This window comes from Corythoichthys intestinalis, chromosome 22 (assembly GCF_030265065.1).
Source record: "Corythoichthys intestinalis isolate RoL2023-P3 chromosome 22, ASM3026506v1, whole genome shotgun sequence".
NCBI lineage: Eukaryota > Metazoa > Chordata > Actinopteri > Syngnathiformes > Syngnathidae > Corythoichthys > Corythoichthys intestinalis.
The window spans coordinates 4,890,286-4,915,619 of NC_080416.1; the positions used below are offsets into that span (position 1 = coordinate 4,890,286).

A 25,334-nucleotide genomic window follows, 5' to 3' on the forward strand; every position below is an offset into this window, starting at 1 on the left:
CAATATTTTCCTGTTAAGATGTGTCTTAACCTGAAACTTCTGTCTGTAGAGGTACAACTGTACTCAAAAGTAATGCAGAACTTTCCCGCACAGCATTTCTGCTACTTGTGGCGTTGGATGAGTTGTTGTCATTTTGTTTTGGCGGGTGTTTTCTCTCAAAACGTGAGCAATTTGAGTGTGACAGTTGACCTATAATGGCTTTAAAATGGCATCTTTTGACAAAAGGAGAGCATCTCACAAAGACCAGTGGGAGGTCAAAAGAATGAAGTGAATGCTGGTGTATGTGGGACATACACCAGCATTCGGAAATCAAGGCTATAATTGACATTTGTTTGAGTTTACTGCTTACGTGGTCTAATTAAGCATGAATAAATAAATGTATTTTCTGCACTATAAGGCGCAATGGAGTATAAGGCACACCTTCAATTTTTGGCCTATTTTAAAACTGTTTTCATATATCGGGCGCACTAGTAGTTGGGGTTGTGTTATGCATCCAGTAGATGAAGCTGCACTGAAGAGAATGTCATGATTAACCAATTTGAGAAAATTTGAGTCTTTTAGGTGCGCCTTATAGTGTGGAAAACAAAGGAATTGAACATTAAATCTGCTGTATCCAAAGTGAGCATGTTGCAGCACTTCAGTTTTAACCCCAAATTTCCAGAACTGCATCTCCATGACAACAGTCTCTCCTTGTTTTGCCGAAATGTCTGACAGAGAGAAATGGTCAGACGGAACAGAAAGGTCAGGAGGAAAGTGGCAATGTGCGTAGACAACAGCTGGTCCTCCTTTCTTTTCGCCGCACGCTTTATCCGATGCACATTCATGGAGCTTCCGGTTGTTAAGGGGGCGGGTGCGAGAACGAGAAAGGGAGGGAGAGGGATATATCTTTGCTATGCTGCTCACGGAATGGCAGTAAGGGGACAGATGTGAGGAAATGAAGCCTGAAAAGTGCAGGTGCATGTCGGAGTGAAAGGCTGTGCAGGTTTATATGTGTACAGTATATTAGAAGGGTAAGGCTTGTGTCAAATTATCCATATATACAGTATATTGAGTTGTTATATTTGTTTTATAGTCAGGCATATTTATGATTAGCGCTCCTCTCTCACTGGGTAAACGAATAATGAACCTATGCAGTCCCTTTTACTGACTAATCAGAAGTATAGAAGAGACAAATTGCAGTAAACACAAGTGATAGATGTTGCCGAGCAACCAGCCAGCGCGTCTCCTGTCTATTCAGTGAGAGCAGGTCAAGTGGAGATGTAGAAAGTGACTCCATATACGATTGTACTTGATAGCATTTGTTGCATACTCATAAGAAAATGCAATTTGCATGAAGTATTGTTGCAAGAAGCACGCTTGACTTGTTTGTCAGTTCAGTTTTTTCTTCTCCAAAAGCTCATTTGGCGCTTGCATTATGACTCAGATTCGTGCATGTCTGTATTCATTTCAGGTGTGCTTAGGTATTACTGATATCCAGGGCATGCAATCAGGCTCGGATACGGGCTAATCATTTCTCTTGTTTACCGTGCAATAAGAGCCCTGCACTTTGCAAAAAAAAAAAAAAAAAATGGGTATCTAAGTGCCTATCGGCACGAGTGGTAATGCTTCTACGGACGTCAGACTGACGCATTTGCTTCACAGTTCGGTTCAGAGCGTGGGAGGAAAGACTAAGAGCTTGCCGATACCAGCCTTCTGTTAAGGGGCTGTAATTGCTGTTTCATCACAATTATCCGGCAGAGAACTCGCCAGTTTGGTTCTTTCGCGACATACTTAAACATTATATTCCTGAACACGAGTAGGTCTTAGCCTCTCAGAATGGTTATCCTTGGCAAAGTTTTCTTTGTGAAAGTTTAGGGTTGATGAGTTGAATAGTTCTGTTTGAGAAGACTGGTTGACTCACTATGTCTGCAATGTATTCAGTAGAAATGCTGTGCCAGTGGCTGGAGAACTCCCTGTCTATTAGTACTTATGAGAATCCCTGCGGCATCATGAAAACCCCCAAAACGAAGCCGGGCAGCTGCTACAGAGGCGGCGTCTATGTTGAGAAATGCTCCCCAGTGCCAAGAGCCAACAGCCACATGAGTGCTGAGTGTCCAACGAGTTCCTCCGTTATCGGAGATAGGAAGTCCTTCCATTGTTCTGGACTGTCCATTGTTGGTTATCAGAAGAGCTGATGATAGGATTTGTGGGCCCAGACGTGGGTTAGTGAGATGTCTTGGCCAAGCACTGAATGCGTCCCGACCCGATCATGTGATCGGAAGTCGGGCCGATCACACCATTTTTCAGAGGATCAGGTTTTATGTTTTTCTGTTTCATGCTCGTACAGCCTCTCACCCTCAGTCCTGCTAAGCAGTGTGACCAAACTGTTTTTCTTGGTCGCCAATGCAGCTGGCGTTTGATACTTAATGTTAAGGGTGATTGACAGGTTTGTATCTTTGATCTGGCCAAAGACTCCATGGTTCCTCTACGATCAAATGTACAAATGTGGTAATTATCGTGAAGCTTGGTACTCTGTCCGAAGTGTGCTGTAGCAACTGTGTAAGTGAGAGGCTGTTCTTGCGTGAGCGTCAAATAACAAAAAACAAAAAATGGTTTCGGATCAGGACTCTCAAAATCAGGTGACTCTGACTAGGGTGCAAAAATATGCGTTTAATCCATTCTAAGGGGGTTTATCTGTAAATGATGACGAATTGTGTCTATAAAACAATCTGTGATGGGACTATTGTGCAAGCGAACATTGCAATGGTGATATTCAAACAATATATTGTGCAGGCCTTGCGAGTGTTCTCACCTGAAACTGTATTGTCCCTCTCCAGGTACCTCATTGACACTCTAAACTGTCTGAAGAACTAAAACCTGCTGAAGAAGAAGCAAATGAGATTTAGATCCTCGACCAAAGCTGACACAATGGCGTCGTCAGCTCTTTTCGGGCCCGGTGTGGCTCTCGTCCTCCTCTTCTTCACGTTGACATCCTGCACTCCATCCGGACCGGCCTCTGACACCTGCGCAACCCTTGAACAGAGTCGCTTCTTCGGCGTTTTCTCCTCTACAACCAACCTTCCGTCTGCGCCGTGCTCCTGGACCCTGCAGAACCCAGACCCTCGTCGCTACACTGTCTACATGAAGATTACCAAGCCAACCGATTCCTGCACACCTAGGCAGATCAGGACCTTCCAGTTCGACTCCTTCATCGAGACATCCCGTACTTACCTTGGCATGGAGAGCTATGACGAAGTAGTCAGGCTGTGTGATGCTTCGACCACTGTCACCTACATCGAATCCAGCAAGCAGTTCCTGCAAATCCGCAAGGTGGCTTCAAGCAACGGTCTGGAGGAGATCGCACAGAATGACATCAGCGAGTTCAAGACTGAGTTTCTAGTTGTTGGGAAAAGGAACCCGAGTATGCCCGCCTGCCAGATGCTGTGCCAGTGGCTGGAGAAGTGCCTGTCTAGTAGTACCCACGACTATCCCTGCGGCATCATGAACACCCCATGCCAGTGTTGGGAGACCCCCAAAAGGAAACCAGGCAGCTGCTACAGAGGTGGCGTCTACGTTGAGAAATGCTCTCCAGTGCCAAGAGACAACGGACAAAATGCTGAGATCATCAGTAAGTCTGACACACAAACAAAACAATGTCCAGTTGTTTCATAACTGTTATGTCCTGCCGACTCCCAGTCCACCTTATCACCAAGTGACCTTTTAATTTGCCTCTTAAAACTTTCAATACTGATGAACTGTCTCTAGAAGACGAGCGCAGGCGAGGGATGTGCACTCTGCTGCCATGAACTAATAAGGAGCAAATCAAAGTTATTAGAGAAGTGCATCTTTAAGCCTAATTGAACGAACTACCTGAAAGACACGCATCGCTAACTCTCTGTTGTTGTGCAAGTCAAGCGTGTGGACTTCAGTGTTTGGGTCAGGAGTCTGTGGGTGTGTTTATGTAGGAGAAAAGGATGGCAAGGAGCACAAAGACCTCACAGTCAGCTGGCGGTGAAAATCGAAGCACTCTTGCAGTTGGCATAGCAACGCTTCTGCCGGCCCCTGCAGTGGTTTGAAGCAATTTCAGATGGAACAACTAGCGGCTTTGAGTGCGCAGACAAAAATTGGACTAAAAGACAATCTATACACTGCCTGTCTGAGGATATAACGATTGAAATTGATCGTATGCAGCATTTATACATAAGGAAGAAGAAGTTTCTATAATGTACCATATTTTTCGGAGTATAAGTCCCACCTGAGTATAAGTCATGGAGGATTCCTTTGAGTGGCGTTGTAACGGTTTTGAAACGGTTTTGAAAGTGTTTGCATTTCGTTTCATTGATTCAGGTGGATACACTGCCCTCTAGCGGCAACAGTGAATATGCCATAGCTCGTCTAACATGACTGAATCCAGCTGCTCCCTGTTAAGACCAACATAAGGTTGTTTTTCTTTGAGCTAATATTCGTTTCTTAGTTTAGAATTATATTTGGCAGGGTTTTTTTTTTGTGGGAATATGTGTTTGAACGATTTGTTAAGAGCATTGTTTAAATAAATACATTTTTGAACCTTATATAACATTTAAGCTAGCGGACTTTTGCAGGAATTTCATTCATATTTATCATGGCAAGCCCAAAAAAATACTGCAAGCATAAACATCAATTTACTATGAGAATTGTAAAGACGTTGGCATTCGTAGCATTTAAGCTTGCGTACTTTTGTTAGGCAAATTTGGCTAATTTAATCTACGAAATTTGCATCTGACATTACATTTGAACACCAATTGTTTTGTGTTAAGTGTTTTATTGTTAAAATGCGTGTCGTTTTGAACATAAGTGTACATATGTGTGGTACAGCTTTACGAATTGTCATAAGGATGTAAAAAGCTTCAAAAACCACAATTGTTTGATGTCTGTAAAGCTGAGCAACTTCACGATTAGCGAGGACAGAACACGGCATAGAGTAAAAAATAAGATACTGTGAGGTACAACAAGGTACTGTTTATGCGACTAAAAACGATAAACGACTGGAGACAAAATGGCGAACGAGACTCCAGCGTCGTAAAGTCGAAATTGCGCAAAGGGTTAGGGGATTATCTAGGCTAAATAAACATTTTGGGCGGGATTTTTAATCTGGAAAATATTGTTGTACTTTCTTGTTCCTTTTTGTAATTTTACCATACTCTATGTAGCCCTAATATATACATAATGTATAGCATGACTGTGTTTTTTGCTACAGAAGGCTGGGCTGGTTGGAGCCGTTGGTCAGTTTGCAGTCAAGAATGCGGGGGAGGCGTCCAGGTTCGCAGCAGAGCCTGTCAGCCTGATGATGCTGTCTGTGAAGGGACGGTTGAAGAAGGCCGGACATGCAACCCACAGGCCTGCATAGGTAACACCACGTTTTCCTGGGTTAGGGTTAGTCGAACCATTTTCACTGCAATAACCCTTTGTTTCTTCTCAGGCAAAGAGCGTAGCAAGAGTCAAGGGCTACGGGCCATTATTGGTATGAGGAGGGACCATGCCGATGATTCTAGCCTTGGAGGAGTCTCAACCCAAATCTGTAAGTTTTACCTATCACTTACCTTATGCTAGTTTGAGTTTACAAACATTGAACCTACTTGTTTTTCTTCAGCAAACACAAAAACCGATGAGTGGTCCCCTTGGAGTGCGTGTTCAGTGACATGCGGTGAAGGTTGGCAAAGCCGCACCCGTGTTTGCGCGACCTCCTCCTTCAGCACTCAATGCACCGGACCCCTGCGCGAAAACAGGCCTTGCAACAACACCGCCGTCTGCCCAGGTAGCTCCCAGTTCAGTGAAATCGATATGTGTTTTATAATATGATTGCAGTTGCATCACTTTTGTTTATTTGGCTTGCAGTGGATGGCGCTTGGGATGAATGGACCCCGTGGAGCTTGTGTTCATCCACATGTGGTCGCGGTTACCGTGACCGCACTCGCACGTGTAGGCTGCCCCAGAACGGAGGAGAGCCTTGCAAAGGCCCATCGAGACAGAACAAGCTCTGCAACATTGCTGTATGCCCTGGTGAGTTGGGTGTTATAGCTTTTATGCCACTGTTGTGTATACCTATTAGGACTGAAAGCAGAAAAGTAAAAAAAAATCAGCGCTTTTGCAACAAGGCCATTTATGGGCAACTTCCTCTTATGAAATATGCTTCTTTGCTTCCCTCTAGTGGACGGACACTGGAACGAGTGGTCTGTCTGGAGTCCATGCTCGGCTTCTTGCTCCAATGGTACCATGCAAAGGACACGAGAATGCAATGGGCCGTCGTACGGGGGTTCAGAATGCCACGGGAGCTGGAAAGAATCCGTCAACTGCTTCCTGAAAGAATGCCCTGGTAAAAAAAATATAATTTTTTGTTAACGCTAGCTTTTACTGTTGTCACAGTACTAAAATTTTGAACGATAGCCGTCAAATAACGTGGCTCTTAAGAACTAAATTTCAGTTTTTCACTTGTAGACGTTCATTCACTGCCATACTTTCCACGTCTAAAGGATTGGACGCCAAGTGGCGTCAATGGTAGCCAATGTGTTCACAAGTAAAATGCAAAATTGTACTCCATTACTATCATAAGTAGGGCGATTGAAATTTGACAACAAATTTCTGGTCGCGTGTGGTCATGCAAATACAAATAAATGAAAATCGAGTATTGTTTATTGCTTATTGGGCAGCAATTTTAATTTCCGTCTTTTGGACGAAAATACTTATTTGTCTTAATCATATTTTAGTAATTTCAAAATGTGTTCGTTGTCAACGAAAACATTATTTTCAATGAATTAAACTCACCTGGACGCCACGAATTGTATGTAAAAAGTTTTCAACAGCTTAAGACGACACACTTACCACACTATATGCTAACGTGAATGCTATGCTAACGCTACAAGTTACATTTAGTAAACGCTAGCCGAGATAAGAAGACAAAACTTACCTAGAAGCACCTGACATGTTTCACAACAGGAGCCTGGAGTGGACGTTACATGAGTGACACTACCAAACACTGTTACAATGCGAGCTAACTACACATACACCAACAAAACTGTGGCGAATTTTTATCTTGCTTCGTTATGTTTTAGTCTCCCAAGACTCGTTTTCAGCTCGTCATCTTCAAAAATTGTTCGTCAACGAAATATTTTCGTTATCGTCATCGTCACACTGTTTGAGTTTTCCCTCAGCGCAAGCTAGTAGTCATATACAACGTCTGTTTTTAGTTGACGGACGTTGGAATGCTTGGAGCTCCTGGGGCAGCTGCAGCAAGACTTGCGGTGGAGGCATCCAGCAGAGACAAAGAGCTTGTGAAGGGCCTTATTTTGGTGGGGTACCTTGCCCTGGCGAGAGAGGAGAGCAGAAGCGCTGCAATGAGAAGCGATGCCCTGGTTGGTATCGTTCCCGCATGAGGGAAAAACATGGGGTGAAGATCTTTTCATAAGCTAACGCAATTTTGCAATCCTTTAGAGCCCCATGAGATTTGCCCCGAGGAGAACGCTGGCGATGTTGTGTGGAAGAAAACACCAGCTGGAGACATGGCTGCCGTCTCATGTCCTGCCGACACTGCAGGTACATAGACAGCAGATGGTTGCGCATATTTATATCTACATCTATATCAGGCTTACCTTATACTTATTGCTTTCAGGTTTAATTCTTCGCCGGTGCAGTCTTAATGCTGTTGGTCTAGCCACTTGGGAGAACCCGACTTACATCAAGTGTGTCTCCAAAAACTATGAGAACATTCAAATCTTGGTAGGTTCCCCCAAAAAAGGAGTTTCACGCTAAAATGCATCTCACAAAAGCTGAATTATTAAGAATTTTTCCTTTCCCTGTAGTCAAGGGACTACATTACGAAAGCGCAGACCGGGCAAGCCGTGGATGGCATCGCCGAGGTGATTTCACGTCTGAGGTTCTCAACGGATGAAGGCGCAACTTACAGTGGAGATCTCATGGCCATCATGGAAATCCTGAAGAACGTCACTGAGACATACCAGGCGAACAAGCTGAGGCTGAGCAACGCCGATATAGAGGTAAAGCTAAAAAAGTAGCTTTGAAAATGTGTTGCGATTATTCCAGCATTTTCCGCACTATAAGGCGCACGTAAAAGCCTTCTATTTTCAGTGCGCCTTATATATAATGTAAACTTCATGTACTCTTTATGTAGTGGATGCATGATGCAACCCCAACAACTACTACTACTACTACTGCGCCTTATAATACAGTGCGCCTTAAAAATGAAAACAGTTTTGAAATACGCCATTCATTGACGGTCCGCCTTATACTCTGATGCACCTTATAGTGCGAAAAATACGGTAGTCTATTTAGTAGAGTTGTTTAATACTATAGAGTAACCGAAAATATCGTCCTTTAAAAGCATTTTAAAATAATATCGTACAACACTGGTTTTTCATCATTGGTTTTTGGGCAAAATGTATGTTGCCTTCAAAGTTAATGTACCGTAAATTTTGGACTATAAGCCGCTACTTTATAATTATGATAGTCTTATGACAGTTTTATGACGCCACTGTCAAATAAAGTGTTACCAAATACCATAACTAGTAATTAATGAAACAACTGGAACAGCAACTGAAGAAATAATTAGCACAGAACATAAATTTTGATTGTTATTTACATCTGTAGCGCTGCAATGCATGCTAGGAGGCATGTTTGATGACAACAGTGTTGACAGTAAGTGGGCAGCAGAGGTTGAGTGTTTCCCCCAAGGGAGCAGTGATTGCCAAATGAAGCTTCTTGAAGCAATTGGCTGCAAAGCTTCATGGTGGTTCATTTGGTCTTATGATGCCACTGTCAAATAGAGTGTTACCAGTTAATATCTTTTAGTGTAAATATTCTATAATACAGTGAGGACAGCTGCGCCTTATAGTCCAGTGCGGCTTATATATGAACAAATGCTGTTTTGTGTCAAATTTTGTGCGTGTCGACTTATAGTCGGGGGCGCCTTATAGTCAGAAAATTACGGTAGAAACCTTGTCTTTGTACAAGGGCTGGTCACAGCTTAGCACAGCAGTTTTGCTTATTGACCAATAGATGTCTCCAAACTAAGATTTGTTGTTTGCAAAAATTAAACAGTAAATGATTGAAAAATGATGAGTATGTTAAGTTCACGACTGCATATATAGGTATCGGTTTGATGTCGGTATCTGATTTTTCGAGTTGGACATTATCGGAATATTAGTTAAAAAGTCATTATTGGACAACTCTACTATATAATAAACCACTACTGTGAAATTTCACATTGCTGAAAAAGTTCTCATTAAAACAGACTTGATGTACTATAACTTAGCACTGTATATGTTTCATTTTTTACACCTCTCAACATTTTCACCCCCTCCAGAACTATGTCCAGACCATCAGCAACCTCCTGAAAGAGGAACACCATGACAAATGGGAAGAGGCACAGCTGGTACGTGAGAAGAGGGTGTCTAAAATTCTTTTTTTTGGGGTGAGGGGGATGTGATGGACATATTCACAGAGTCATCGTGAATGATTGGTGTGAACTAATTAGAAGGCAAAACACCTTTCTAATTCAGATGTGTGACTTATACACTTTAAAATACTTTTTAAAACTTATTTTTGCCCGGACATTTGCGTTCTAAAAGAATTTCATGACGAATCGTAACGCCGAGTGACAGTAAACACTTTGAGAGATTGACTCAGGGAAATACACAGCGCCCACTCGGCAATCTGTGACTCTCCACGCCGTCCTATTGAGAAGGGACACAGACGGCACGCATTGGATAGAAACGCACACTTTGCGCCCACATTGCTCTGGTTTGTGCGTCATAAACACGCAAGTCAGGGACAGCCCTCCCCTCTGCTAAATGCGATGGCGAGGAAATTCTGTAGAAATACCAGTATGAATCAACCCGTCAGCCCATTTATGGGTGTTCGGGAAGTTAAGTGGTTGCCTAGCAGCTAGCCAGGCTTTCACTGCAGACTTCAGCAAGGAAAACATAATAGATTAGATTAGATATGACTAAAGGTCTGAGTGCTCTTGTGTCATACCAAAATTGGGAGATATTTGACACCCCATCCTTCAAATTTTAAGTACAATCCAAGTACAACAGTATGCCGTATTTTCTAAAAAGCCAACAGTGCGCCTTAGTCTGATGCGCCTTATATATGCATTAAGATTGGTTAATCGTGGTATGAAATTCCCTTTAGCTAAGCTACATCTAGTGGGTGCATAACGCAACCCAAACCACTACTACTACTGCGCCTTATAAAGCAGTGTGGCTAAAGTATGAAAACACTTTTAAGATAGGCCATTCATTGAAACTGCGCCCATAATGTGGAAAATATGGTAATTGTACTTGTCCTAAAAGCAAATCTTAGAAAAAAAACTGTTTTAATGGTTGTTTTTATCAGGGGCGGAGCTTAGGGGGATGCTAGGGGTGCAATTGCACCTGGCCCGGTTTGCGAGCGTAAAGTGGGCGTGGTTGAGTGAGGGGAGGGTTAAACAGAAAGATAAGGATAATGTTGAAATATAGTGTTTTAAATGTTAAAATAATTAAAATATATCTGCCAATTGCCTACTAGCACGCCGTTGGATGATCCACTCGGGGGGGCCCGTTTATGGTTATCGCCCCCGGGCTTGTTCACATTTGTTCCGCTACTGATTTTTTATAAATGTGTCCTTTTAACTTTTATTAGTACTGATAAGTTTCCCCTTTTTCTTTCAGATGGGTGCCAACGTCAAGGAATTTTTCCTTCTCGTCGAGGAGTCTGTGAACATGATCGGCATGCAAATGAGCGGCTTCCAGGACATTTACGAAGTCACCGAGAATTTAGGTGAGCCCTGAATTTAACCACAGGCGTTTCTTGTCAGGACGATTTGTCCCCGTGCATCAAAACATCTCTGTGACAGGTCGTTCCAGCCACCCGTCAAACGAATGACTCGCTATCTCAGAGTTTTTCAACATCAGGCATTACACATATGACTTTAGGAACTGTAAAACTCACACCGTGAATCACTTTGTGTGACTTTCGAGCTGTGACACCTTCTCGTGATGTTGGGAGCCGAAACGTTCTCGGCAGTTGTTCCTGTGAATCTTCGTCTGAATACTGAATAAGCTGGAAGTGTTTTTCACTGTGCATCTGTTTTGTTCTCAGTGCTGAGCATCCACAAGAGGCCAAGTACTACAAGCGCCAACTTTACTTTCCCTGCTAAGGGCTGGAGGGGCATGTTAGACTGGGTCAGGACAGCTGAGGAGAAAATATCGGTTTCCAGAGATGCTCTGGCTATTGAGCCGACTGGTAAGATCGTTTAAGAAGATGAGCTAAAGTGCGGTAAAATAAATCAGTGTTTAAGAAACTGTTTGCTTCATTTCAGAAGGCAATGAAGCATTTGTGACTGGCATCGTCCTGTACAGAAACCTCTCTTCATTTCTTTCCTTTCAAAGGTAATGCATATTTTTTACACTCATTATCATGTAAATCGTATTATAGGCACAAAAAAAGGTGTCAAAATAATGTTCAACTAATATTTAGTGATAACAGTATTTAAAAAAAACAAAAAACATATATACTGTACAAGAAGACAAAAGAACATCTCAATTTTACTCACCGCCGCAGCTGTACCTGAAGGTACCATTTGCCTTTGTAGCATTTAGCGATGCTAGCTGTCTAGCTAAACAGCATTTTATCATAAAAAAAAAAAGTCCAGCGTGAGAAAGACGGGATTTTTGTGATTAAAAAATGTTTTTAATTGCTTAAGTACGTGCTTACTTACCGCAATTACTAGCTAGCGTTTTTTTTTTTTTTACATAGAAAGTACATGAAATCATTATTGCTAATGCTAAGTTGTATCATTGGCCCGTTTCAGATATATTTTCACCATTTAGGTGTAGATTAGGCCTTGTGGCAGTCAAAATCCGATTTTTAGCCTATCCATAAAATATTTAAATGATAAATTGGTCAGGCACGGACCTGCACTCAAAAGAAAATGTTTTAAGAAAGCAGATATTTAATTGTTTAGTGGATTAATACACGTTTATCCTTGATTTAACATGTAATTCTTATTGTTGGCACAAGATGGCAGCCACGCTACTTCCAATTAATATTTTACATAACATGCCATTTATATTGCCGCAACTAATACCGCACAATTACACTTGCAATTATGGGAAATTTGGGGTCAGTCGCCACTCTCAGAAAATAAATTTAAATGTTTTTACATTTTAACACATCTTATGTAGTGAAATTTTTTCGTTTTTCTGTTTTTTTTTCTCTACTTTAAATAGTTATTTTTTTTATTTATGATACATTTTAACACATATTTTGCAGTGAAATTATCAGGGTAGGATATTTACTCTTAGAGGTCAAATTGACTCATTTTTGTAAAATAAACATAGGTATTTTGGGGTATTACATGTACTCTGCTTGATTTAATGAAGGTTCAACTTCTGACACAAATATTTAACTCTCATTGCAATGGATGATGGACGTCAATAGCAGCAATGAGTCTGAGCTCAATTTTTTTGACACTTGAACATTCCTCGGGTCAATTAACATGTCTGTGGAGTGCTAATTAAATTTTTATGGGGTTAAACATGTGGATGCACTAATGTAAAGCTTTAAACTAGCCTTCATTTTTAATCTAACTGAAAACTGTCATTTATTGTATATTAAATGTATCTTCTTGTCTTTTTGCAGCAATTCCACCCTGCTCAATTCAAAGGTGGTGACAGTGATCGTCAAACCTACCCCTGCGCTTTTGTCTTCTCCGGTAGAGATCGAGTTTCCACATCTCCACAACGTAAGTTCATGACAGTCGCGCCAACTAATGGAGCCTCAGAAAATATAGCCGCTTCCCCCTGCGGGTGTTTGTTCACCGCGGCACACATGAAGCTTGACATTTTGTTGACATTTGCGTTGAAACTGTGACATTTGCCAATAATTCTGCCAGCTGAAATCTGCCACAATCACAGCCTAACCAGCTGGTCAGTTGCATGGTGATGAGGAATCGCTGTAATTGGCTCTGTAATGAGCTTCTGAAACTGATGAGCAGTTTTTACATGCATGTGTCAAATATGTGGGCAGTCTGATGGCGAATGTGGTTTGGCGTTAGGGGTGTGACAATATGCTAACGCTAAGAATCAATGTATAGATTTGTTGTGATGTATATTTTCATGTACGATTAATATATAGCGACACAGGTCATGGCAATGATGATGACGATATTGAAAAGTGACTGTATTCTCGTGGAAATTTTAAAGAGCGAATAGGAGGTAGGACCCAAAAAAAAAAGCTCGGCTTCTTTCAACCCCTTTTCGAGCTACATATGCATGTATTTTGTTATAATCATGACTACTATGATTAGTGTTTTTCATTCCCCTCTTGTGGTTGTATTTATTTCTTACTGCTCGAAATCAATCAATCAAAAAGGTTTCACTGTTGATACCAAAATCTGGACGTCCAATTCATCTTGACTGGATTGGACGTCTAGCGCCGTCAATGGCACTGAAATCAGTGTATTCACAGCCAGTCTTTTGTGGGCATTTACAGGTTAATCTGTTAACTTTAGGGCATTTATACGTTAATTCGGGATGATTTGGAGTCACTTACTATTCATTTGGGGACATTCTCGAGTCACTTTGTGTTCAGTAATACAAAATCAAACCGGAAGTGGCCTTTAAATACCCCAAAATCAACAGGCAGCAACCGAAAACCAACAGAAAACGACATGAAATGCCCCAAAATGAACTCATTCCCTGGCATTAGAAGAGTGTCTACGTTTGTCTAATTGACTGCGCTAATCACGTCGGGGTCACCAATTGCTAGAAATTAAATGTTTAAAGGGGCCACAGTACCTTGTGGGTTTCAACGGCAAACAATGTTACTTATATTAATACTTAATTATGATTTTTAGTCGTGTCCGTTACCCAAGAGCAGGAGTGTACTAATAATTCAATAATAGTTTAAAGAAGAGAGTCACAGATCTGAAGTTGCAATTTGATCCGAGTGTATTGATTCCAGAGGTAAATCAAATTCTATAGCCGTTTACAAAAACCTGAAAGGTCTTCAAAATGCTTTACAAAAACGTAGTTTATCATAAATAAAAGTCAGGAAATTATTATACGATGACATTAAGACGAAAAAAAAAAATCTTTAGTCACCCAAAATTAACAGGGAGTGACCCTTACTTGCCCCAAAAGGGTACTGAAGTGACTGATAACTGGCATTGGCTGCCACTGACGGCCATAGACGTCCAATTCGTTTGAAGTGGGAGGGATGGCAGCGAATGAACGAATGTTCATTCGCTGCCACCCTCCCAGTTCAAATAGATTGGACGTCTACTAGTGATAAACTCACATCAGAAGGATAAAAATAGCTTGTTTTTCTGTTTACTAGTTGTATTGTAGAGTATCCTAGAATGATGTTTTTTCTTCTTCTCTCTTTTTAGGACACCATTAATGAGACATGCCTCTCATGGGATGAAAGTGAAACGTAAGTGTTGAGTTCTGTATCTTTTTTTTTTTCGCGTGCATCAAAAACATTACTCACACATCTATTTTCTCTGGCGGGTGGCGATGTCACTGGCTCCAGCCTTCTTTTAGTCATGCATCTGTCACTGCATAGAACATTCATCCACCTTGAGACACACCAGAGGGGGAGTGATAATGTTTTTTCATCCCTTTTTCATGACACAGACGACAGACAAGTGCCACAACATGTTGGCCTATCATATGGCAGATGCTTGCAAAAGTGGAGTTTGGTGTAGTAGGGATGAGCTGGTTCGGTACTATGTCGACTTGTAAATGGATAGAGCATGCACATTTAATATGAATTTCATTTGGGAAGGGGAAAAGAATATGATTCACAGCAGATGTTTTTACTGGTAGGGCATCGCTAATGATAGCGAATGAAGCTATGGCTAGGGGCCAACAGGGTCAGTGCCTGTGTGCAGAGATGCATACAGTATGTGGAGCACTGAGATGACAGGGAGTGTTCTATTAAGTCCTCAAATGAACTAAGGCAAGATGAGTTACAGTGTTTTTGCTTTGCAAAATTTTTATACAAACATTTTCACACACATTAAACAATGCAAACTCGACTATTTAGATGCTAATGCTACTTCATTTGTATTAGTGGTGAATGAAGTACTCACTTGTTTTAATTAAGTAAAAGTTCAAATACTGCGAAAAATACTCAAAAGTACAAGTATCTAAGAAGAAAAATACTCAAGTAAAATGTATCTAAACAGAAGCTTAACAAGCTCAAAAACTCCCAAATTTAGCGTAATGGCGGATTGCAAGCAGCTATCAGGTGCATACCGCCACCTACTGTACAATAGTGTGCAACATCCATCAGAAGGCTCGCTGCTTTCACTGTTGATTTTTATTGATCAATACCTTCTTCACCTGCCTAATCTTGCTTGTACTTGTGTTGCTGCCTCTTGTGCTCAAAGATGGTATAGTTGCACGGGGCAATCAATCAATTCACAATGATAAAAGGAAAACAAACACAAGTAACGCGTAACACAGGCGACAAGTTTAAAATTTAGAATAGTGTAGCTATGTAGTAAACAAAACATTAGACTACTTACCCAATGGCAGTTTTAGGGGTGGGGCCACAGAAAACGTAATTAAAACTACTGTTCCATGTATTGTATCCTTACTTGCGCACAGTATGATTAAATACGAATTATTACAAACTTTACTGGTGTTTTTACCGCTACATTCAGGATAATCTGCGTATTGTTTTGTTGACCAAAAGAAACACTAAACAAAGATGGCGCCGGAGGGTTACATGTGGCCTCTTCTTGGCCCCTGTTTTAGAAAAATCCTAGAACCGCCACTGCTACCTTTAAGGGATTTCCAGTGTAATGTCATTCAAAACCACTTTAAACATAAGATATGAATTAAAACATTTTAGGGACAATCACAACTAAAAGAATACAGATTTTCTATTAATTCGCACAGGAATGTGCACACATAGCCTATAGGTGGTGCTGAAGCACTTGCCCCTTTGCCCTGGATGAAAAAGTACCTATTTTTATTTTTGGTTAAGTCTATTTTTTCCTTCTTACATCATTTTATTTTTTAGTAAATGATTGAGAAGGGCTAAAAATCATAATCTGTGTATTTGCAAGCAGTTAAAACAATAAGATGGTCGACAACATGCGCAGGTTTTTAATGGAGGCCTATTAAGCCTTTTCATTAAATTAATCCAAGCGGTTACATGCATAAATGTCACTAATAGATGCAAATGAGCACCCTGTATCACATCATCTAAGTGACTGAATATCTTCAATTATCGAAAAAAATCCATTTAATATTTCTGTATCCTCACTTTTAATGAGCTGTGTCAGCTCTCAAAGCATACACATGCAAATGAATTGCGATAGCTTCTTAAATATTATTGTTTAAATGTATTAACAATACATTGAATGTATGTATTTCTGCATCCCCGCCTCAAAACATATAAACAAGCCGCATTTTTAATGAGCTGTGTCAGCTCTCTCCTTTGCTTTTCTCTCTTTCTCCTCTCACGCCGGTGGGTGCCTTTGCTCTCCTCCCTTGTGCAGATCCTCCCTGCTCGGATCGTGGTCTGCTCGGAGCTGCAGAGCCGTGCCCGTTCATTCATTCAGAACCAAATGTGTGTGTGACAGCCTCTCCACCTTCGCCATTTTAGCACGCGTCAACTTCGACTCGGTAAGTCTTTCGAATCTGCTCTTAAGAAAGCTTTTGTCTCGTCACGTCAACGTTTTTTTGCTGTGCGTGAACGCGATGCGGCGTGCATTATGCCTCTTTGTCTCCGTGAAGGGATGAAAATGGGGTTTTAATATGAAAGGGAATGGAAATGTGCATATATTGCTGTGAGAGGAAAAAATTGAACAATGTGTAGGCTTTCATGTATGTTTAATAGAATTTAAGGTTCAGTACTCTTATACTACACTGCATGTTTTTTTTTTTTTAATGTAAGAAAGCCTCATTTGCCTGTATGGTCAATTAGATTTAGCAACTATAAATAACTCATTTATTATGTTTGTTTTTCGTGTGCTATTAATGCTAATGTGCTTTTGTGTGTAATCGACTAGTATTTTTCATGCACAAATAAACAATGTTATTCCCCCTGTAGACTGTTGCCCCAGAAGCTGCTCTAGCCAGTTGCCATGGTAACGGCTTCTGCAGCGCTAACTCGGCCTGGGGGATTTTTCATAACTGAGAAGCTGGGGGCCTGAAAAAACACAGCCCCCCTTCTCTTAGCCCCCCATTTGACAGAAGATGTAATCTGGCATCTCTGCCGTACAACAATTATTGCTTCTGACAGCAAACAAACAACAGATACATGTATTTATTGCATTTTAATTTAAATACTAGTCCTGAGACTGGTTAAGTTTTAGGTTGATACATCATGCAAACTCAACCATCATCACTCTATCAGCTATTATCTCTAAAGTCCCAATTATCACCTTCCTCTGCCCCCCACCACTTTCCGCACTTCCTCTTCTCGCCTCAGTGTGTCTGAAAATGTCAAAGATGTGAACCAATGAGAGACAGACGTCTGGTTATGCATTGACAGTTCCTTTTCTTCCCCCCCTTACCACCCACGCTCGCCACCCTTTCATGTGCACTGTGGACATTTTCGATAATTTTGAGAATATCAGCGTGAAGCAAAGAGAGAGAGACAGGGATGCGTTCTCATTTGATAGGGTGCTAATGTAGGTCTGACAGCAGCGCCCTTGACCGGCTTCTGGTCAAAATGTCCAATGTTTCCCTTCCAAGGGGGACATGTGATACAGGCAAGGGCAGACATAAGACAGGCTTCATATTTAGGTCAGAGCCAGACTCATATAGTGCAACCCACTTAGAGAGGTTGGGGAGCAAGAGGACAGAACAGATTGAATCGCACTTAGTTTTGTCTGTATTACCTGCCCGGAGATTCCATCTGTTTCCTTATAACGTTCGAGTGAATTAGAAAGAAGATCACATAACAGAAATTGAGATGCTACAGTCTATTCATTCAAGATCATAGACTGAAGTGACCGGTTTATTAGGAAAGAACATCACTTGAAATTTACAGTCTCTATAAATCCAGTGAAGGCCAAAGCAATGTATACTTCTTCTACTGGACCATTCGCTCGTTTACATTTGAGCACATTTCTGTGTCCCGTTCCTCCAGTTTAGTTCAAAGAGTGAATCCGCTTATGAATTGCGATCACCATTCTACAGTTCAATAAGCTGCGTGATTTACTACCGTATTTTTCGGACTATAAAGGCTGATTCACGCTTCTGCGTCACGGCGAAGACCCTATGGATACGTACTGGAGGATAAGTCGGATTTTGGGGGTTAATTACCGTATTTTCCACACTATAATTCGCATTGGAGTATAAGGCGCACCTTCAATTAATGGCCTATTTTAAAACTGTTTTCATATATACAGCGCACTGCATTATAAGGTGCAGTAGTAGTAGTAGTAGTAGTAGTATTGGGTGGGGTTGCGTTATACATCCAATAGATTGTGCTGCGCTACAGGGAATGTCATGCCATGATTAACCAATATTGATCCATACATAAGGCGCATCAGATTATAAAACGCACCTTCAATGAATGGCCAATTTTAAAAATGTTTTCATATATAGGGCGCACTGCAATATAAGGCGCAGTAGTAGTAGTAGTAGTAGTAGATGGCACTGCGCTAAAGGGAATGTCATTTCCATTATTAACCAATATTGATCCTTATATAAGGCGCATCAGATTATAAGGCGCACCTTGAAAGTATGGCCTATTTTAAAAGTGTTTTCATATATAGGGCACACCACATTATACGGCGCAGTAGTAGTCGTAGTAGTAGTGGTTGGGGTTGCGTTATACATCCACTAGATGGTGCTGCGCTAAAGGGAATGTCATGCCATGATTAACCAAAATTGATCCATGTATAAGGTGCATGAGATTATAAGGTGCACTGTCTGCTTTTGAGAAAATTGAAGGCTATTAGGTGCGGAAAATACGGTATTTAATTTGCCAAAAAGCAAGAACAAACATTAGACTTTAAAGTAATCATCGTAAAATGGAGAACAACAGGCTAAATAGACCTTAGTTAATGTCATATATTAGCACAGTGGTTCTTAACCCTGCTAAAGGTACCGAACGAACCCCACAAGTTTCACATGTGGATTCACCGGAATTAGATAATAAAGCTTTTTTTTTTTTTTTTAACTCAAAACTAAGCTAGCAAGCTAATAATTTAGCAAATTCCTGTTCAAAATTCTCATTTTGACAGCATGTTTGTATAAACAGGTCAAAATTTGAGACCACGCTGCCCATTGGTCTGTCGTGTTCCCTTATACCAAGTGTGAGTCAACCTTCCACTGAGCAAACCAGTTCCTCCTCCCATCAGATAGAGGACTAACAGTTAAAAGAAACGGATTAAGCCTTTAAATTGTGAGCAAACCAGTCCAAAAAAACACAGTTTTTTCAGATAACTATAGCTGAGAAAACACAACATAACAGGCTGAGTGGGGAAAAAAGCATATAAAACTCGCACTTGAGTATACAGTAAGTTGCAGATCCAGTAAAATTATGAAAAAAGTAGTCTGGAAAGTGCCTTAAAGAACGTTGTTTCGAATGAAAATTAGCGTACGTGTTATCAACGTCGCAAAGGAAACAATTTGGGAGCAGTTTTAACCATTGGACTGTCAACGCCGCTGGCAGCGATGTGGCTAAGCTGCTGTCAGAGAACAGAAAAGGGCAGGTGGTGACAGATTAATGCACTGGTGATAATGGTCCACCTGTTCACACCCGCAGGGTTGAACCTTGGCGCAAAAGCATCGTAGAAAAAGGAAGTGCAAGCAGTTAAAAGGGAAGACGGAATCAAGCTTGATTTTTGAACTGATTATGAAGGTGGTGAATGGAGATAAACGCGCAGTATCTTTGACTCTTCAGAAATGAATCGAGTCTGACCATTTGTTTAATTTCCCTCTTCATCTTTATGACACGTTCACCTTGAGGTCACCTTGCCCGACTGTACCGTTCAAGAGTTTTCCTCTAGGGAGCCATCTGCTGCTCCGGATAATGCGCATCCGCATGCATGTGATGTTCTCAGTGCTGGTTTCGCAGCTCTTAGCGGGTCTTTTTTTTTTTTTTGTCTTCTCTCTACAGATCATGGACAAGGCACTTCTCCCATCCGTGACTCTCATAGTTGGCTGTGGGGTGTCCTCTCTTACCCTTCTCCTACTCATCATCATCTATGTCTCAGTGTGGAAGTAAGTCAAACCCAAAAAAACGCTGTAGGCTCTCTTCTTTGCAAGCAAACTCAGTTTTCTCCTCTCGTCTTTTCCAAGGTATATCCGCTCTGAGCGCTCTGTTATTCTCATCAACTTCTGCCTGTCTATTATTTGCTCCAATGCTCTTATTCTGATAGGGCAAACTCAGGCTCGCAATAAGGTGGGTGCTCTGCTCGATTCCTGATTTGAGGCTAAGCTAAACCTTCGCATGCTTTAGTAACAGCCATCCTGTTTTCCTCCTTTGGCCTTTTTCAGGTGGTTTGCACACTGGTAGCAGCTCTCCTGCACTTCTTTTTCCTTTCTTCTTTCTGCTGGGTGCTGACAGAAGCTTGGCAGTCCTACATGGCTGTCACTGGTCGTCTGCGCAACCGCATAATTCGCAAGCGCTTCTTGTGCTTGGGTTGGGGTAAGCGCACCTGTCTTTCTGTTCTTTCTTTCCTCTCTTTTGGGATGTTTTTTAGTTGCTTGTTTACAGTTCTTATGCTAAGCAGTTCTCGGATTTGGTTGTCTTTACAGGCTTACCCGCATTGGTGGTGGCCGTGTCTGTGGGCTTCACAAAAGCCAAGGGATATGGTACCGTCAACTAGTAAGTGTCTTTCTTCTTGTTTATAGGGTCATTTCAGAAGTACTTCAAATTTTAGCTAATCCACATGCAGTTTTTGAGTAAATTTCTTAGTCATGAGACATATTTGTGAAAAAATTAAAAGAAAATGTTTGAAAATAATTTAAAAATAAGTCAGGAGTATCCCTTAAAATGCCGTTTTTTAAGTCCCACTCTCCAATAATTGAATTACAAAACTGTATCCTCTTATCAGCAGTGACAGCTAGCTAAACAGCTAACTTCTACTCCCGACAAAAAGCTAACATAAGTATGGATTTACATTTGAGTTGTTTGATATTATCGGGTAGACGATCAAAGCATTTTAAAATAATAGCAGATAATATCCACATCGCATTTTCATTATCGGTTTTGGGCTGATATGCATGTTGCCTTTGTACAATGGCTAGTCACAGCTTAGTGCAGCAGTTATGCTTATTGTCCATTAGATGTCTCCAAACTAAGGTGCTTGGGATTTGTTATGTGAACAGATACGTATATACAGGTAGTTCCCGGGCTACGCTAGCAACGTAACCCAAATTTCCGCGCAAGTTTAAATTAAACCTTTAAGTACCTCTAAATCTCAAAAACTATCCACAAACGTATTATACGTCATTGTACTGTCCTCACCAAGTCGTTTGAGCTAAGTCCTAGCTTGCGAGCTAGGCTGTAATCTTTCCTCTCGCTCTCACGCGACTGCACGTCTTCTTCATGCTTGCGTACGGAAGTACTACCTACTCTACGCTTTTTCGCCAAAATAAAACCATCCATCACAAAACTAAAGTCAACATTTTTGGTCAAATACAAATTTTGCCAAAGGCAGAACAGTCGAATTAATAAAGTAAAAATATAAGATACTGTGAGCTACAATAAGGTACTGTTTACACGACTAAAACAAAAAAAATGGTGGACGAGACTCCAGCATCATAAAGTCGGAATCACGTATGTCGGGTATATCATAACAAGGGGTCCACCTGTATATTATTATTATTATTATTATTATTAAATCATCCAGTGAGGCATCACAATATAATTACAACCGCATATATCGGTATCGGTTTGATATCGGTATCGGATTTTTTGAGTTGGACAATATCGCGAGATCGGTTATAAGTTAAAAAGTAATTATCGGACAACTCTTAATTTGCAAGCCTGTTACTGTGATGATGCTAAAAATTGTACATATCAAATTAAAAATGTTATAAAAATGTTACCATTGATATGTAAGCTAATATGTAAGCTAAGCTAATTAAACCTTTGACAGTTTGTTACTTATAAACATATAGCAGAACACCTGAAATTACCCTATACTAGTTTAGACATAGCTTGCAATTCTTGCCAGCTAGAAAGAACTTTTTGGTCAAATTTCAATTTGCACTCTCAATCTTCTTCTACAGCTGTTGGCTCTCTCTTGAAGGCGGCCTTCTCTACTCCTTTGTTGGCCCGGCTGCTGCTGTTGTCCTGGTATGCATCTGATCTGAATTTAACAGTCTTAACCCGCATTTTACTCCATGTTTTCCCCATTATATCACTGACCCTTATCGTTCTTCCCCAACAGGTGAACATGGTCATTGGTATTCTGGTCTTTAACAAGCTTGTATCCAAGGACGGCATTACCGATGTGAAGCTGAAGGAGAGAGCTGGGTAGGTTCTATTGATCTTACATTAAGGTGTGCGCTTATCGCCCTCATCAGTGCCATTACAGCTGTATTGATAATGTGTAGCGATGTCAAGTCAAACTACTGAAGGACATATACTATATAGACAGAACTAAAAAAGGACAGACCTCAGTAATCAATCAAGAATTGGCTTCAGCTAAACCTGACTTAAACCCCAACGAACATTTGGGGCAAAACTGGCTAACCAAAAATAATTTTTTGACGGTTTTGAGTCAATACCTATGCTGAAAATGTATCTCTGCTCCTGACAGGGCATCACTGTGGAGCTCCTGTGTGGTTTTACCTCTCTTGGCCCTCACATGGATGTCTGCCGTACTGGCTATCACGGACCGTCGCTCCGCCCTCTTTCAAATCCTCTTTGCCGTTTTCGACTCCCTAGAAGGTTTCATCATTGTCATGGTCCACTGCATCCTTCGTAGAGAGGTAAGCAACTTTTTATAAAATTGTTTCAATTACTATAATTTTCGGACAATAAGGCGCACATAAGGCCTATCAAATATGACATGAAAACGGCATTTGTCGATCGATAAGCCACACTGGAGTCAATGTATTATGGGATATTTACACCAACAGATATTAACCGGTAACACTTTATTTGACAGCAGTGTCATAAGACTGTCAGAAGACTAGCATAATTATGACATGACACTTTCATTAACACCATGAAGCTTCGAGCAAATTGGCTGCAAAGCTTCATTGCTTCAAGAAGCTTCATTTGATTATCACTGCTCCCTTGGGGGAGATAGTCAACCTCGCTGCCACCTGCTGTCAGCAATGTTGTCTTCCAACATGCCTCCTAGCATGCATTGCGGCACTACAGATATAAATAACAATCAATTGACAGCGGCTTCATAAGACTGTCATAAGACTAGCGTAATCATAACATGACATTGTCATGAGCACTATGAAGCTTTGAACCATTTGGCTGTAAGCTTTGAACCAATTGGCTGCAAAGCTTCATGTGGCCATCACTGGTCTCTTATGGTTAGACAGTCAGCCTCTACTGTCAACACTGTTCTCGTCCAACATGCCCCCTAGCATGCATTGCAGCGCTACAGATGTAAATAACAATCAATTGACAGCGGCGTAAGACCAACAAAATTATGATATTACACTGTCATGAGCAACATGAAGCTTTGAAGCAACTGGCTGCAAAGCGGCATTGCTTCAAGAAGCTTCATTTGGCCTTCACTGGTCTCTTGGGGTTAGACAGTCAACCTCTGCTGCCACCCACTGTTGTCCTCCTAGCGTGCATTGTAGCGCTGCAGATGTACATAACAATCAAAATTCATGTTCTGTACTATTTCTTCAGTTACTGTTCTAGTTGTTTCATTAATAGCTAGTTATGGTATTTTGGTAACACATTTGACAGTGGCACCATAAGACTGTCAGAAAACCATCATAATTATGACATGACACCGCCATGAGCATTAATGAATGCTTATGAGATTTTGTGTCATCCGGCAAATGATCTCACTTTTGAATGGATGTAAAAGATCAGAGCTGGACGTAAATGGCGTTAGTGACATAATTTGCCAGATGACACTTAAAGACATCTGTCATAAGCATTCATTAATGCCAATGATAGTGTGATGTCATAATTATGACAGTCTTATAGCAGTGTTATGACACAGCTGTCAAATAAAGTGTTACATATTAACCCAAATGAATCAACAAATAAGACACAGGATTCAAAATAAAGGGAAAAAGTTGAGACTATAGTACGAAAATTACTTCTGAGCTGTGATTTAAATCCAATTTCCTGAATTATTCCTCTTTAGGTTCAAGAAGCTGTTAAGTGCAGAGTAGTGGACCGCAAAGATGACGGCAATGGAGATTCTGGAAGCTCGCATCACAACGGCCACAACCAGCTTACGGTATATTTCCTTTCCTTGTTAATACATTGAGTGCCTACTGAGTTTTTTCTTAAATGAGTATGAGCATTGATGGAGTATATTTTTCTGTTTTCAGCAGTCGGATAATGAAAAGGATGGAGATTCGAGCAGACAAGGTAAGCATAAACATTTACATTCAATTTCGATCGCTAACAATTTTCCCGTCCTGTTTCATTAGGGATGTTTTTCATTCGCTCCGGTTCATTATGATTCTCATTTTTCTTAAAAGGCATGAGCAGCTCACCCGAAGAGAAGATGTCTCCTCCTCAAATGCCTCTTCCCATGGGCCCCAATTTCCACACCCTGCCGTCCAATAAGAGCCACATGCAGGCAGTTCCTGAATATTCCAGCCACACTCTCACCCTTAAGAGAGAAAAGAGCCGTCTGGCCGGGGGAGTCGACCCCTCTTGCGGAAAACCCGTCTACGTATGCGAGGGAGAGCTCTTCCAACAGTTGGATGTCGATCTGGCTCGCGTTCAGGCGGAGGGCGGAGTCTCTGACGGTAGCGGTTACGTGCTCATGCCCAATACTACCTCCACTCTGAGATCCAAGCCTAAAGACGACCCGACGAAATACAACATCAGCGTAGAGCAGCTCCCTCAAGCCAGACTCATGCACCTGAGCGGCCCCTTTGCTGAACCTCAGGCCGCTTTCGCCATCAAGTCCATTCCCTGCGACCAGGTCAGCGTGTCTTATTCCGAGAGGGACTCGCCAATCCAAAACATCCACAATATGTCCAGCGAGTCTCACATCACTCACAGCAGCCTGGAGAACACTTTTGAGTCGATGAACTCTATGATGTCCAAAAGCGAGACCATCTCTACCTTGTCCATGAGCTCCTTGGAGGTACGAATGGAATAATAATCATGTATTTGGACTCTTATGAAATGTTTCTGACGAACTAAACCAACCAAATTTGTTTGATTTTTCC

General features: G+C 41.2%; 1 protein-coding gene across 6 annotated transcripts in view; it reads left to right on the top strand.

Annotated features, from left to right (window-relative positions):
- The first annotated feature begins 924 nt into the window (after nucleotides 1-924).
- Nucleotides 925-25,334, top strand: part of LOC130910999 (adhesion G protein-coupled receptor B1-like) — a 30,525-nt gene continuing 6,115 nt past the window's right edge. The window contains exons 1-27 of one of the 6 annotated variants that reach the window (XM_057828701.1): nucleotides 925-1,010; nucleotides 2,817-3,607; nucleotides 5,216-5,536; nucleotides 5,609-5,773; nucleotides 5,854-6,018; nucleotides 6,167-6,331; nucleotides 7,203-7,367; nucleotides 7,447-7,548; nucleotides 7,625-7,731; nucleotides 7,815-8,009; nucleotides 9,335-9,403; nucleotides 10,683-10,791; nucleotides 11,113-11,256; nucleotides 11,333-11,402; nucleotides 12,655-12,757; nucleotides 14,405-14,448; nucleotides 16,529-16,655; nucleotides 20,107-20,210; nucleotides 20,289-20,391; nucleotides 20,487-20,637; nucleotides 20,748-20,817; nucleotides 22,227-22,293; nucleotides 22,388-22,473; nucleotides 22,760-22,931; nucleotides 24,290-24,385; nucleotides 24,480-24,519; nucleotides 24,633-25,249. In XM_057828701.1, the coding sequence (XP_057684684.1) occupies nucleotides 2,875-3,607; nucleotides 5,216-5,536; nucleotides 5,609-5,773; nucleotides 5,854-6,018; nucleotides 6,167-6,331; nucleotides 7,203-7,367; nucleotides 7,447-7,548; nucleotides 7,625-7,731; nucleotides 7,815-8,009; nucleotides 9,335-9,403; nucleotides 10,683-10,791; nucleotides 11,113-11,256; nucleotides 11,333-11,402; nucleotides 12,655-12,757; nucleotides 14,405-14,448; nucleotides 16,529-16,655; nucleotides 20,107-20,210; nucleotides 20,289-20,391; nucleotides 20,487-20,637; nucleotides 20,748-20,817; nucleotides 22,227-22,293; nucleotides 22,388-22,473; nucleotides 22,760-22,931; nucleotides 24,290-24,385; nucleotides 24,480-24,519; nucleotides 24,633-25,249 (4,290 nt within the window). In that variant the 5' untranslated portion in view covers nucleotides 925-1,010; nucleotides 2,817-2,874. Of the gene's footprint in view, nucleotides 1,011-2,707; nucleotides 3,608-5,215; nucleotides 5,537-5,608; nucleotides 5,774-5,853; nucleotides 6,019-6,166; nucleotides 6,332-7,202; nucleotides 7,368-7,446; nucleotides 7,549-7,624; nucleotides 7,732-7,814; nucleotides 8,010-9,334; nucleotides 9,404-10,682; nucleotides 10,792-11,112; nucleotides 11,257-11,332; nucleotides 11,403-12,654; nucleotides 12,758-14,404; nucleotides 14,449-16,528; nucleotides 16,656-20,106; nucleotides 20,211-20,288; nucleotides 20,392-20,486; nucleotides 20,638-20,747; nucleotides 20,818-22,226; nucleotides 22,294-22,387; nucleotides 22,474-22,759; nucleotides 22,932-24,289; nucleotides 24,386-24,479; nucleotides 24,520-24,632; nucleotides 25,250-25,334 lie in introns of those variants that run through there. The other 5 variants (XM_057828705.1, XM_057828706.1, XM_057828704.1 and 2 more) reach the window with 5 other exon arrangements.